Source organism: Geotrypetes seraphini, chromosome 14, assembly GCF_902459505.1.
Source record: "Geotrypetes seraphini chromosome 14, aGeoSer1.1, whole genome shotgun sequence".
In the NCBI taxonomy this organism is placed as follows: domain Eukaryota; kingdom Metazoa; phylum Chordata; class Amphibia; order Gymnophiona; family Dermophiidae; genus Geotrypetes; species Geotrypetes seraphini.
Window position 1 is genome coordinate 11858897 of NC_047097.1, and position 15122 is coordinate 11874018.

Here is a 15122-nt window from a genome sequence, read left to right on the forward strand (position 1 = left end):
GAATTTCAATAATAAAACTCACTAAGTAATAAACTTATCGAACAAAGTGGTCTTAATTAATTTCCAAAAACTGCAATAGGATAACATAACTTGCTGAATATATTTACCTAACCAGTCTTCCAAATTCTATTAGAGCTGAGGCCTTTGTGAAAAGATTTAAAGACTTAAGACTAACATATTGTCAGGAAATATCAGGAGTATAGTCTATAAATCCGTAGCTTTGCTATAGAATTGTTTAATTTCTTTTTCCTTGCTCAACTTTGGTTGTGGTATAAGTGGATGGTTTGTCCTATTTATTATTGGAGTTCTTTTCTGATTTCAGTTGTATTTTATTATTTTTATGTCAACTGCTCTGCCCTATTATGGATTGGCAGTACTTCAGATATTAATAAAAAATAAAGGCAAGGAGTAAACATAAGAATAGCCTTACTGGGTCAGACTAATGGTCCATCAAGCCCAGTAGCCCATTCTCAAGGTGGCCAATCCAGGTCACTAGTACCTGGCCAAAACCCAAGGTGTAGCAATATTCCATGCTACCGATCCAGGGCAAGCAGTGGCTTCCCCCATGTCTTTCTCAAAAGCAGACTATGGACTTTTCCTCCAGGAACTTGTCCAAACCTTTCTTAAAACCAGCTATGCTATCCACTCTTACCACATCCTTTGGCAACGCGTTCCAGAGCTTAACTATTCTCTGAGTGGGAAAAAAATTTGCTCTAATTGGTTTTAAAAGTGTTTCCCTTTTAACTTCATCGAGTGTCCCCTAGTCTGTAATTTTTGACAGCGTGAAAAATCGGTCCACCCGTTCTATTCCACTCAGGATTTTGTAGACTTCAATCATATCTCCCCTCAGCCCTCTCTTTTCCAAGCAGAAGAGCCCTAACCATTTTAGTCTTTCCTCATACAAGAGGAGTTCCATTCCCTTTACCATCTTGGCCGCTCTTTTTTGAACCTTTTCTAGCGCCACTATATCTTTTTTGAGATAAGGAGACCAGAATTGAATGCAATACTCCAGAAGAGGTTGCACCATGGAGCGATATAGGGGCATTATAACAATCTTAGTCTTGTTAACCATTCCTTTTTTAATAATTCATAAAATCCTATTTGTTTTTTTGGCCACCGCCGCACATTGGGCGGAAGATTTCATCGTATTGTCTAAGACAGTGGTTCCCAAACCTGTCCTGGGGGATCCCCAGCCAGTCAGGTTTTCAAGATATCCCTAATGAATATGCATGAGAGTGATTTGCATATAATGGAAGTGATAGGTATTCAAATCTCTCTCATGCATATTCATTAGGGATATCTTGAAAACCTGACTGGCTGGGGGTCCCCCAGGGCAGGTTTGGGAACCACTGATCTACGATGACACCCAGATCCTTTTCATGGGAGCTAATCCCCAAGGGGTGGCTTTATCATCAGCCAGATATGCATTTTGGAATTTTATTTGGAATGGTCTTATTACATGTAGCCATGTAAAATGCCTTTTGGCCCTCCCTAAAAAAAAAAAAAAAATTGTGTGAAAGTCAAAGGGTGATTGATGCTTAGAATGTCCTCTTGGTGGAAATGATAGGTGAATTTCTTCAAAAAGAAAGTAAATAAATCCTAATAAAAATACATAAAGGAGGTGGAGGTATGTTGAAGTATGTGCAGAGATTTTCATTTTGAAATAACTGTGTATTAATTCTAGTACTTAATTACTGTTGATTTTTTTCTTGGTAAATACACAAGCTAGCAAATTGGCACAAAAAGACCTGAATTATATGCTGTGGTGAGCTTTACTGTGTGACCATGGCACTTAGTGTTACTAATTGAGATGTACCCTATGGCCATTTTCACTGTTTGATGTACATTTAAATAAAGGAAGATCCCTGATAACAGTATATGTCTTGTCCAGAGGAGATAATGTTAATGTGTGTTCTGGTATGAACCTCAGATCTTAAAACCCTTCAAACAGGGTATTCACTACTAATACTGCATTTGGGGTTATTTCTTAATTACAGACCAATCCAGTTTGGCTAGGACCAGCATGACAGAAAACACTTTTGTACAGGACAGTGCATTGAAGACATTCCTCAGATTCATTAAGATGTTACCAAATCTTTTATGTCAGAAGATGCAACTTTGAGTTCATTTCCTTCATTGCACTCTAGCCAATGTGCTTCACATTCTTAACTAAAATTAAAGCTTTATAAGAGAATGAAAAACCTAGCTGCAGGTGGAGATAGAGTGTACTGGAGAAGTGTGGAGCATGCCATCCAAGGTACTAGGTCACAACTCTGCTGCTCTGTATCTCTAGCAGATGGATGCTCCTGGATTCTTCTCTCCATCAGGCTCCCATTGTCTGATTAGCCTTGGCTGCAGCCTCAGGGGAGGCTTAGGTGTGCAAGAGCCTAGGACAGGGGTCTGCAACCTTTAAGACATAAAGAGCCACTTGGACCCGTTTTCGAAAAGAAAAAAAAACTTGGAGCCGCAAAACCATTATAAAACAAATCTAACACTGCATATATTGTTTCTTATCTTAATGCTATATACAGGATCACTAAATTGAAAATAAAATCATTTTTCCTACCTTTGCTATTTGGTGATTTCATGAGTCTCTGGTTGCACTTTCTTCTTCTGACTGTGCATCCAATCTTTCTTCCTTTCTTTCAGCCTCCTGTATGTTTCCTCTCCTCCAGACCTCATTCTCTCCCCCAACTTTTTCTTTCTGTCTCCCTGTTCCCCCTTCTTTCTGTCTCCGTGCCGTCCCCCAAGCCACTCGGTTTGCTGCCACCGCAATCGGGGAACAGCCCCCAAGCCACCGCCGTCCCAAGCTTTCCCTGCAGAAGTGTTGCGCTGACCAGCATTCCGCTCCCTGACGTCAATTCTGACGTAGGAGAGGAAGTTCCGGGCCAACAAGGCATTTCTCCTCATTCCATCCAGCCTGAGCCCCATCTCTCCTTGATCCAGCATTTCCCTTCTGTGTCTGTCAGAATTACCATTCCACCTATTTTCCAGCATCACCCTTCTTTGTGTCCATCTCACCTATATCCCTATCTCACCACTTTTTCAGAATCTTCATTTGTCTCTGTTCTTATCTTTACGCCATGTTCACCATTTGCCCTTTCAATGTCTTTATCTCCCCCCCCCCCACACACTTTTTCAGCATTACTTCTATGTCTCTATTTCACCTCCTCTTCATGTCCCCTCTGTATCTCTATCCTTATTCAGTAGGTCCTGCTTACCCTTTCTCTTCTTTGTGTCACTATCTCCATTTTCAGCTTTCCCCCCTTTTCCTTTGTTACTGCACCCTGTAGCTAGAATCTTTCCACCCTCCCTCCACTCCGGCCCAGCCCAGTATGAAAGATTTCCTTTTGTTTCCCTCCCCTCTCTCTTTCTCTCTCTCTTCTCCTCCCTCACCCACGAGTCCTGCATCTGGCCCTCTCCCTTCTACCTGCACCTGGCAACAGCCCCCTGCTCCGCGGCTCTCTTCAGCAACTGGTCAGCAGCAGTGATCAAGACAAGCTGCCGACATCGAGGCCTTCCCTCTACGAGTCCCGCCTTTGTGGAAAAAGGAAGTTGAAACAAGCGGGACTCGCAGAGGGTAGGCCCCGACGTCAGAAGCTGCTGCTGAGTTGCCGAAGAGAGCCGCGGAGCAGGGGATGTGGCCGGAAGCAGGTAGAAGGGAGAGGGAGATAGGAAGGCTGTAGATCTCCGGAGCATGACACCGACCCCGGCCAGGATGATTTCTTTTTCAGGCACCTTAAAAGTCCAGCGTCGCGGCGGGAAATAGCCATGCTGAGCAGTGAGCTCAGCACTACACAGATGAAAGCCTTGCTTGCTGATTGGTCCGGCGGCACGGCGGGGCGGGGCCGCCGGACCAATCAGCAAGCAAGGCTTTCATCTGTGTATGTGCTGAGCTCACTGCTCAGCATGGCTATTTCCCGCTGCGACGCCGGACTTAAGCTGCATGCCTGCGTGACACACTACCGGAGCCGCAGCAAAGGTGGAAAAGAGCCGCATGCGGCTCTGGAGCCGCAGGTTGCCGACCCCCGGCCTAGGAGATATATCTGGGGGAACCAGGTCCATACCCTCCCTCTCTCCAAAACTCTCCCTCTCTCTCCCTCTCTCCTAGACAAGCTCCCTCCTTCAACAAAAACAAAAAAATACTCCACCTTTGAGAGTTTATATTCTGATTGGTTTATATTTGAATATATACGGTAGCTAATGGACAAGTTACCGTTCATTTTAATATGCCCAGTGCTAGTGTGTACCAAGAAAGCTTTGGGACAAGTACGTTGGATCTCTAAGACAAGTAGAAAATGATTTGGGAACAAATTTTTCCCCGACACTGCAGGAACTCAATTTCCCCGTCCCATCCCTGCAAGTTTTGATGCTGTCCCTGCCCCATTCCTGTAAGTTTTGCCTTAACTGCACAAGCCTCAAACATTTATGATTTTAAAGTGTTTGAGGCTTGTGCAGATGAGGACAGAGCTGACAGGAAAAGACTCGCCAGGATGGGGAAAATTTGTCCCAGTGTCATTCTCTAGTGGCAAGGTTAGGTAGACTAGATAGGCCATATGGTCTTTATCTGCCTTCATTTTTCTCTTTCTGTTTTTTCTAAATTTATTTATTTGCTAAACCCTCTTCTGCATTGTGCACCTGGTAAATTGAACACGGATGTTTTATTGAGCCACGTGCTGCTGCTTACAGTAGCTTTCTTCTTCAGCTGAGGATTCACTGCTGAGGTAGGTTTCCCCTTAAGTCATTCAGGCAGTCATTCCAGAAAAGAGTTGAGAAGGAGGAGCAGAAGTAAAACTAAAAGGTGCGTGTATATACCCCAAATAATGAGTCTTTCAGGTTCATTTTGTTTCTTTAATGGTATACCAGGCCTGTGGCTAGCTATTTCTAGAGTCCTTTTTTACTTGACTAGTAACTAATTGGTTTCTGTAAACTCCTCCCATTGTTTGGTTCATATAGTTTAGGGGTGGGCAGATTAGGTCCTTGAGAGTTGCAACCCAGTCAGGTTTCAAAGATTTTCACAATCAATATGCATGAGATTCATTTGCATGTACTACTTCCATTGTATGCAAATATATTTCATTCATATTCATTGTGGAAATCATAAAAACCCTACTGGATTGTGGCCCTTGAAGGACCATGCTTGCCCAGTCCTGATGTAGTCATACTATTGGTGAAAATTCACAGAAAATTTTTTAAAAATTCATACCTACAGGAAATTCACCAGAAGGTCAGTTAATATCGGTGTAATGCACAAAGCTGCTGGCAAGCCAGAAAATGAGCTACTTCACTTGCTGTTAGCACATCAGGCTTTTTTTTTTTTAAACTTTGTTTCCCTGTTTATCCTGTGATTCTGTTGGTTCTTTAATTGCTTTTTGCTCTTTAGGTTCATCCAAGCAGAATCTATTGACTCTTCATCCCTCTCTAGGATTTGTCTTGAGTCAACGTGACGTCTCTCTTTGTATTTTTGCTCCCAAACCTCTGGACTATGCTTCCCATCTAGCTTACAACCGGGTTAGGCACTAAATTTAAAGTCAGTCTGCATTGCTGTTTTTATGAATGAGATGTGGTTAATAAAATATACAATAATATAATACAATAAAATAGTCATTACATTTAAATTCACCATATAAATTTTTCATCATATGTCTATCATTCCTTCAACATATATTCCATATTACCCATTACATCTCTCAATACGCTTCCCCTGTTTCCTCCCCCCCCCCCTTGTTTTTATTTTAATTAAATTGTGTGTGTGTGTTTAAAATATTGCTCATAGAATTCCAGTGAGTGTCATAGCAGTGTTGGAGCATTTAGCGCTCTAAGCCATGGTAGGAACTTTTCCGCAGCTTAGTAAAAGATGGCCTGAATTAATTTTATTTCAAAAATAAAATCCACTATTTTGTGTAATTATTTTTATTCACCTTGCTTGAGATTTTTGGTCTGGTATGATTTCTGAAGTCACATTTCTGAATGTGAGTACTCCACCTATGACTGGTTCACATTGTGTTTTGATTATAGAACATGGGAAAAGAAAATATTTAATCTTCATCTAATCAAAATTTGTTTCCTAGAAATAACGGAAAGCTGAGGGATAGGCCTAGGGCTAGATTCACTAACCTACCTGATCCGTGGCAGGCCGACTGATCCACAACGAGCCCTTATTCAAATGGGGGTGATCGGAGGAATGCCCCCCACCGACCACACAGATCGCTGGAGAGCGATCCTGATTCATGCGCAGACCGTCTTCTTTGCCTGTAGATGGTCTCTGTAGCAACTTTTCTTTTTTAATGCTTTTACCCGTGGTCCAGGCATTTTTCTCAGAGTGGCGACGTTGAGTTTGATTTGTCTTTGGTACCAGGCAATGATTCAGATGCCCAGACTGTGACAGCAAGACTAGGCTGCGGTCAGTCCATAGTGAGCCCCGCCGGTAGGAGAGCACTGGCCGGAACGAAAGTGAAGAGGACCATGCCAAAGGAGACCGAAATGAAGCCCATGCCGCCCGACTCGCCTGCTCTCTGCCGCCCTTCCCCACGGTGTAGCCCCGCGTTAAAACTGCAGGGAAGGGCGGCAGAGAGCAGGAGAGTCGGGGCGCTGATTCCTTTCAGGGCAGAGCAGGAGAGTCGGTTGCTGATTCCTTTCAGGGCAGAGAGCAGGGTTTTTGCTGCAGGGCAGGGATTTTAGGGCGGCAGAGAGCAGGACAAGATGTGAGTGACTGATCTTCAGCGGTCGCTTCTTTTTTGATCGGCCAGCCCAGTCGGTGTTCCTTAAATTGTTTAGTGAATTGCTGCCTTCCTACATTTGCATGCCATTTCCCTCATTTGCATGTGTGGATCGGATCGGATACGGCCAGGTTCGGCCAGAAGGTTAGTGAATCGAGTTGGCGATCGCAAAATGGTCATGACATGATCGATGTCCTTAGTGAATCTAGCCCCAAGTAATGCCTTTTAGCATCTGTGTAAACCTGTGACCTGTAATTTCTAGGTTCACATCCTGTTCTGATGAGGTCAGCTTTCATAACAATGAGTACCGGTTCTGAATGAGTCATAGTAATTACTCCATCTCTACAAACCAATTAAGACACATTCTAAAACTTACCAAGCATTTACTTTTTAGGCTGCTCACTGCAAGTGAGACAAACTGAACAGAATTGTTGGCCAGTAATGTTGACCTTGAGGTGTTTTGGGATTGAATTTGTGTGTCTGAACTTACGTTTTGCAATCCTCTTCTGGAGTCATATTTGAATAGATGGATTTTTAGGAGTACCACAAAGAATATGCATTCAGAGATTTGCATGTGTAAGAGAACCAGAAGGAAACACTGGTTGTGTAATGATGTTCTCTCTGCAGTTTTAAATGAGAGACAGAAAGATAGCTTACAAAACTGATGTCTTGAATGACCTTTATATGTGTTTCATAATTTCCAAACCACATCTGTACAAATTATGGTACTAAAACTCACTTTTTGATTACCTGTACTACAACAAAAAGTAGAATTGGAGGCTCTGAGTATGTTATTGCTTTAATTGATATCATTTGACAACAGGAGAATTTGCAGTAGCTGTTATGTGACATTGACTTGGAAACAACATGTGGCAGATCTTATGTGATGTATGCTTGAATTTTTTCTTGGGAGTGTCCCACTTGTACTAGTGGTTGTAAGGAATTATTGATGTCTGCAGAACAGATAGAATCTTATCACAGCAGAGAATTACTATAAATTCAGATTATTATATTACTAAGCAGTCTAGTTGTTTGCCTCATGTTTAAAAAGTTTTCCTACATGCTGACAGATTGTTCATTCCATTTTTGTTGTCTTTCCAGCCATCATTGATTTCAGAAGGCTTTAAACCTGTTCTTTCGGGTAGTGTACATTTTCACCAGCATGCCAAGCAAGGGATGAGGCTGGAAGCAGTCATGGAGCAACTACAGAAGCAACAGCAGCAGGTGGCACGAGGGATGGAGAACAGAGAGAGACAGATTCGAGAGGCTCAACGGCTTTACACCCAACAGCTGGCAACGCAGCAGGCTGTCCTAGCAGCCACATCTAAGGGAGTTTGCGGCTCAGTACTGTCTTCAGGGGCCACAACTGGACCTTCTGCAGGGGTGTTACCAACTTATGCCGGGAGGAGCGTGACTCCTGAACCTTCGGAGGATGAGGATGAGGAGGGCAGCTTGTTAGTAGATGAAACAGAGCAAGATTATTTGGATGAAGAGGAGGAGGAGGAGGAGGATATAACTGAAAAAGACTCTGCTCTCTCCTTGAGATACTTCCAGGCCCCAAATACCATCCAGCATGACCAAAGAACAGCCTCTACCTCCAGGCACCTCCCAATGCTAGGGACTCAAGCACAGCGACCACAAGGAATAAAGGAGGAAAACCAAGACAGGACAATAGACTTCTCTGCAGGATCACCATCCAGGCATCCAAACCGAAGCTTTGATGAGCAGCTGAAACAGGTTAGTAGCAATCAATGTGAAAAAGAATCAGGCTCAAAACTTATAATGTGAGAATATAGAATTTGATTCTTTCAGATTTGAAGAGAACACCTTGGGGGGGGGGGGGGGGCGGCAAATAAGCAAGAATGTGATGGATTAGCAGTTCTCAGATTCTGCATAGGATGTTGCTATCTACTGCTTTGAAACCCCTCTGCTATGCTCATGGAGAATAGTTGGATTAATGGTTTACTCTGCTAATGGGCATAAGCACCAGTACCTAATATTGACAGAAAAATCCATTTAACTACAGGTGTGGGTCTTCAAAAATCTTTCTGTGAAGCACTCGTGATATTATATCTAAATATTGGGAAAAAGGTGCGATTCCTTTAATTAGATGGGATATTAGTTTCAGGAAGCTGGGCCATCTTCCCTCAGGATTGTAGTTGGTGTACCCATGTGTGAACAGTAATTTGTTTTGAATTGTACATGATTGACCTAATGTAAAATGATTTATTTTCAGGGTAGAGTCATCTATAATTCCAGGATATTAGCAACATTGAAAGCGCTCTCAGAGCCATTCATTTCCTGCAGTCTCACTATTACTATGTCAAACATGCTCGCTCCTTTCATAATTTATTAGAAGGATTAGGAATTGTGAACAAAACCTATTGTTTTTTGCAACTGAGAGAGTGGGAAATGTGAAAGAGAGGTTTTATTGTGTTAGTATTGCTGTTGAAAGCATTTGTTTAGCCTTTGAAATTTTGTCTTGTACAGAATTGTTGAATGAGCAAATTGATTAATGCCCTCGTCTCTGCATCTGGTTTATACTTCAAAGCTATGCTCTTGCAAGCCTCCTTCAATTATCCATCTTTCGTGTTCCTGCTGTGTTTTATTTATTTATTCAATTTTCTATACTGTTCTCCCAGGAGAACGGTTTACATGAGTTTATTCAGGTACTCAAGCATTTTTCCCTGTCTGTCCCGGTGGGCTCACAATCTATCTAATGTACCTGGGGCAATGGGGGGGATTAAGTGACTTGCCCAGGGTCACAAGGAGCAGCGTGGGTTTGAACCCACAACCCCAGGGTGCTGAGGCTGTAGCTTTAACCACTGTGCCACACTCTCCCACTGTTTATGTGATCAATGGTGGATAAGTGATTTCTTTGCATTGTTAACCCTTGAGCACTAGTGCCTCCATCCCTACCTATTAATATTTGGCTGCCAGTAGAGGTGATGCTGCACTTAAGTCATTGGCAGTAATCACATTAGGAAACTTGTCAACATCTACATCACCATAAAAGGCTACTCTGAAGGAAGTGTAAAATAGGAGGAAGCTCCCTTCTGGAGGCAGGAAAACGTATATTCACTATGAAATGTGTCGGTTTAGGAATATATGCTAACCCTTAAAAGGAAACGATAGTAACGGTAGAATTTTAGGAACTAGTTTTGATTTGAGCTGTTGCTGTAACCTTTCAGGTCAGTATTCAGCTGCTGCAGTCAGCATTTGGTTTATTTGTTGTTGTTTTTTTTTTAATTCTATCTATGGTGTCCAAAAAGGTTCCAGATATTCAGCACCACTATTTGGATAAGGCAGTTACGCTAGAAGTTATTCGGATAGTGATAATATATGCGCTCTGCTCTCTGAATAACTTAGGACAGCCTTCTGTTGTCAATATGTGGATAAATTCCAGGACCACCCTTCCACCCTGGCAATATCCAAATTGGACAGAGGCTGTTTATAAAGCTTTTCAGAGGCACTGTCTTGATAGGGCCACTAATATCCCAGTCAGCAGCACTTTTCTGGGTAGCAGGTGCTGTTGCCTGCTTCTTAGAATTGCTCATGTTTCACTTCTTTGTAGGTTGGGTTCATCAAGTGCTGCTTTGCACAGTTCTATCAGGAGAGTGCCATGCTGTAAACAGGTCACAGACCAAGTTTTAGCTTTTTGCCACTCTGCTCTTAAGTGCAGGTTCCTCGAAAGAACAAGCATCTTTCAGGAACGAGGCAGCCTTGCTAAAGCACAAGAGAACATCATTGGAAGAGAAGCTTTACAAAATCTCCCTTTTCTGCCAGTGAGACTTCAATAAAGTCAAAGCTGTGGTCTCATACTTGCAAGTAACTACTACAGAATAATTTTATAGCGCTTTTTCCACATGTAAAGCGTATATGCATGAAAAGTATATGTATTGTCACCCACCACGCCTCTGGTCAGGACAGCAGAGGGTGCTAGTGAGGATCAAACTCAATCCCTGGAAATGAGGTAACCCTATTGGCATGAGCCCCGACCCAGATGCTTGCCTAGGGTCTTCAGGTATACTGGCTGCTCCAGTAAAAATCACCAGTACACGAAATAGTCAGTAAAATAAATGATAACTTTTATTTAGCCCTTTCACTGGGCACAGGTCAGAATGGCTAGGCTGGTAATTGACAAACATCAAAGAAAAACAAGCAACAGTTTGCATCAAAACAAAACACTTTCCAACTTGGAATCTTCGGTTAGGTTAGTTCTTTTAAGGACTTGCAGTTCATTACAGACTTTAGAGCATTATTAAAGGATAAGCAGAGAAATAACAAACACTAAGCTTCACCACTGTAGTTTGGTTGCTTGTACTGCAGGTGGAAGCTGAGGTGTAATCGGGCTGTGATGGCTGCCTCCAGGTAAGTATTTTCAAAGGGAATCGGACCCTTTTCCTTGGTGCAATGAGGTCTAGCTTATATAAGGGAGAGACAGATTCCCATATTAGGCATGAAACAAAAATAAATGCCACTCTTCTTGGTCTGACTTTATTACTTTCAAAACCTTCTTCCCAAAACCTCAGTGCAAATAGCTCACACCTGGCTGCAATGACTGCCAACTAAGCAGTAAGAGGGAAGGAAAAGAAAAACCCCTCTGAAAACACAAACCTTACAGCCTGTAAAATGCAGTAAGAGCAAAACACAAATACATAACAGGTAGGAACCTCCCCTTAATACTGCTGCCTTTCCTTCTGGTTTCTTCAACCTTATTCCTCAGTCCTTGCAGCCTCTGGGTTCCTCCTACAAAGGTTCTGATTCCCAGCCCAGCTCAAGAGAAAAAAACAGGAAAAAAAACCCCTATATTGTTGCAAAATTTAAACACGCTTTTGCTTTGCCCATCAGAGACCCACCTTCATGAATTCAGGGAAAATTCTTGGCTCCTCAGGCACACAGGTACTGTCCATTGCTTCCCAGCCTGAATGATCCCTAGAGGTTTGTGGCACTGCCAGTCCTTCCTCAATCATTTCAGTTTCATGGCCCAACCAAGACTCAGCTGAAGGGTACTGCTCCAGCCCTCTTTGCTCTGTTCCCTGGGCACCGCCTTGCACCCTTCTGGTTCCAGCTTCTACCTCCTCTGCCTTCTGCTGTTCTAAGCCCTGCATTTTAAGCCTGCGATAGCCATGCCCGCTGCACCTGGAGCTAGCTTTCTTAACTGTAGAGTAGAGAGTTGCGCGGGGACAGAAATCCCACCCGTCCCCGCCAAAGTCTCACCCGTCCCCGTGAGGAATCCCACCCATCCCCACGAGGAATCCCTCCATCCCCACCCGTCCCCGCGAGGAATCCCCTCCGTCCCCATGAGGAATCCCCTCCGTCCCCACCCGTCCCTATAAACTTCTGAAATAGTTATTTCATTTAATTATGCTACTGAATTAAAGGCTCTGGTAGAAACCCATTTACAAATAAGCAAAAAGACTTTATTAATTTGGAAATATTAATTGGGAAGAATACATACTTTGTAAACGGGTTTCTACCAGAGCCTCTTTTGTTTATAAATTTTTATCAACACAATTAATATACTACTTTATCCTGCAGCAAAGAAAAAAAAGAAATAGAATTCTTTTCCTACCTTTGTTGCCTGGTTTCTGCTTTACTCATGTTCTCATTCAGTTCCTTCCATCCACTGTCTCTCTTCCTTCTGCGTCTTCCATTTGCTCTGTTACTGTGCCTCTCCCTTTTTCCCCCCTTCCAAATTGGTCTGGCACCCATCTTCTTCCATCCGCTCCCCCCATAGTCTGGCATCTCTGTCTTCTTCCCTGCCAGCGTCTTCTCCCCACTCTCTCTTCCCCATTTCCTTTCAGTGTCCTTCTCCCCCCCATCTTCCCCATGTCCTGTCAGCGTCCTTCTCCCCCCTCTGTCTTCCCCATGTCCTTTCAGTGTCGTCCTCCCCCCTCTGTCTTCTCCATGTCCTTTCAGTGTCCATCTCCCCCCTCTGTCTTCTCCATGTCCTTTCAGTGTCCATCTCCCCCCTCTGTCTTCCCCATGTCCTTTCAGTGTCCTTCTCCCCCCTCTGTCTTCCCCATGTCCTTTCAGCGTCTTTCTCCCTCTCTGTCTTCCCCATGGCCTTTCAGCGTCCTTCTCCACCCCCCCCCATCTTCCCCATGGCCTTTCAGCGTCCTTCTCTATCCCACCCCCCGTCTTCCCCATGGCCTTTCAGCGTCCTTCTCTATCCCCCCCGTCTTCCCCATGTCCTTTCAGCGTCCTTCTCTATCCCCCCCGTCTTCCCCAGTGCTTTCAGCGTCCTTTTCCCCCCCTCCTTCTCTCCCGCCCCGGGTGCAGCACAGCCGGCCAGGTCCCCTTACTTTTGTGGCACTTCCCCAACCGACCGACCGACAACAGCCCCGGTTTGACAAACCTCCCTGCCCTTAACCGCGAATCTAAATTTCCTTCTTACAGCTGCGTTAAGAAGGTAATTTAGATTCGCGGTTAAGGGCAGGGAGGTTTGTCGGACCAGGGCTGTTGTCGGTCGGTCGGGGAAGCGCCACAAAAGTAAGGGGACCTGGCCGGCTGTGCTGCACCCGGGGCGGGGCGGGGTGGGGCAGCCCTCCCTCCCCTCCGACGTCAGCGCTGACGTCGAGAAGACTTCCGTTCGGCTCTGTGCTGCAAGCAGAGCAGGTAGGGAGAAAAGCCGCACGACTTAGTACATCCAGCCCCGCAGGAACCCCGCGACCCTAGGGGGCGTCCCCACGGGATCCCCGCGACCCGAAGGGGGAACCCGCGGGATTCCCGTCGTCCCCATTCCCGTGCAGCTCTCTACTGTAGAGCCTAGCTTTCTCTATACTACCTTCCTTGGGACTGCCTTAAAGTGACAGGCTTCTCTCTGAAAGCAATACATCTCTTTGGCTTATACTTAAACCTGTTCTGTTTCCTGGGTTTGGCTGAGTGAGCAGTCCTTGTCCTGCTCAGCCTCATTGTGTGTAGTGTAGCCAGCTGACTCCTGACTACTGCTACTGACCTGGTCAGCTCTTCTGGTAAGGGAACGTAAGTACTTGATGCTTCATTTTCTTGGGACTAATCCTGCGCTGAGTTGGTCACAGTATATAAAGTGTTCTTTTTGAACATTGACCCCTGTGTTATGATAACTTGGCCTGTGGCTGTAAGAGATTCAAGTATTCTGCAGCAATTTTTTTTCATAATTGGGAGACAATTATATGAACATATGAAACTTTACGCAGTTATTCAAAACTCTTATTACAGAATAAAGGTAACATAAATAGTAAATAGTATAGGGCTCATAATCGAAAGAGAAAAACGTCCAAAAACCGGCCTAAGTCGGTACTTGGATGAACATTTCTCAAAAACGTCCAAGCGCCGAAAATAAAAATGGGTTTTGGAAGTATTTCTAAACGACCTAGGCCTTCATAGTGCTGCTCAACGTCCAAAGCTAAACGGGGCGTTTCGGGAGGCGTGTCGAGGGTGGGAGTTAGGTGGGACATGGGCCGGCTTGGACTTAGTCGTACAGCATGTATAACCGAAAGTTATACAGCCCAGGATCGATGGAACTTGGATGTTGTGACTTAGACCATGTAAAACATGGTCTAAGTCACAAAAGCCCACCTAAACTCACCAGATAAGCACTGCAAACACATAACACAGACCCCCACACACTACCCCAGTGATCACCTACACCCCCATCCAAATTTTATTCACAACATTAAATTTCAGCCTCCAGACCATCATCACCTGGCCGCCTGGCATAGGAAAGCCTAATCGTCCAGCCCAGAGGCAGCTTAAGTCGTCTTGGGGGTGGGTTAGGGACCCATAGAGAGGAGGACCCATGCTCATAAGCCCCTGTAATCACTGTATTGATACTGAAGCATATGCACTCCCTTATACACCCCCAAAACCCTTTTGTACTGGCATATAAGTGGCTCCTGCAGCCATGAGGGCTATTGGGGTGGTAGATAAGTGGGTCTAGGGGATTCTGGAGGTGGTTTGTGGGGCTCACCGTCACCTATAAGGGAGCTGTAGTGAAGAGAAGCCATGGCACCCTTTTTGTGAAGTTCACAGCAGTGCCCTGTAAGGTACTCCACTATTTAGGTGGCATGTCTGGGTGTGCAGTCCATCACTTTGCAGACCCCTCCCACGTGTTAAATTTAAAATTGAATAAATAAAATAACACACCAGAAGAAAAAGAAAGGCTCAGGAGTAATCTAAGGAAATACTTTTTTTACAGAAAGGGTGGTAAATGTGTGGAACAGTCTCCCTGAAGAGGTGGTGGAGACGGAGACTATGTCTGAATTCAAGAAAGCATGGGATAGGCATGTGGGATCTCTTAGAGCAGGGGGTGCCAAACTCAGTCACATAAGGGGCCACATTTTTTATTAAGATACTTATTCTTAGTGGAAGTATAAATCCTTCCTCACCCTGAGACACCATTCCAGTGATTATTTTCAC

At 44.3% G+C, this 15122-nt stretch overlaps 1 protein-coding gene across 8 annotated transcripts in view; it reads left to right on the forward strand.

Moving 5' to 3' along the window:
• Positions 1-15122, forward strand: part of ARID3B (AT-rich interaction domain 3B) — a 120552-nt gene that overhangs the window by 22850 nt on the left and 82580 nt on the right. For all 8 annotated transcript variants that reach the window (XM_033919458.1, XM_033919459.1, XM_033919463.1 and 5 more), the window contains exon 2: positions 7821-8456. In XM_033919458.1, coding sequence (XP_033775349.1) covers positions 7821-8456 — 636 coding nt within the window. The remainder of the gene's footprint in view (positions 1-7820; positions 8457-15122) is intronic.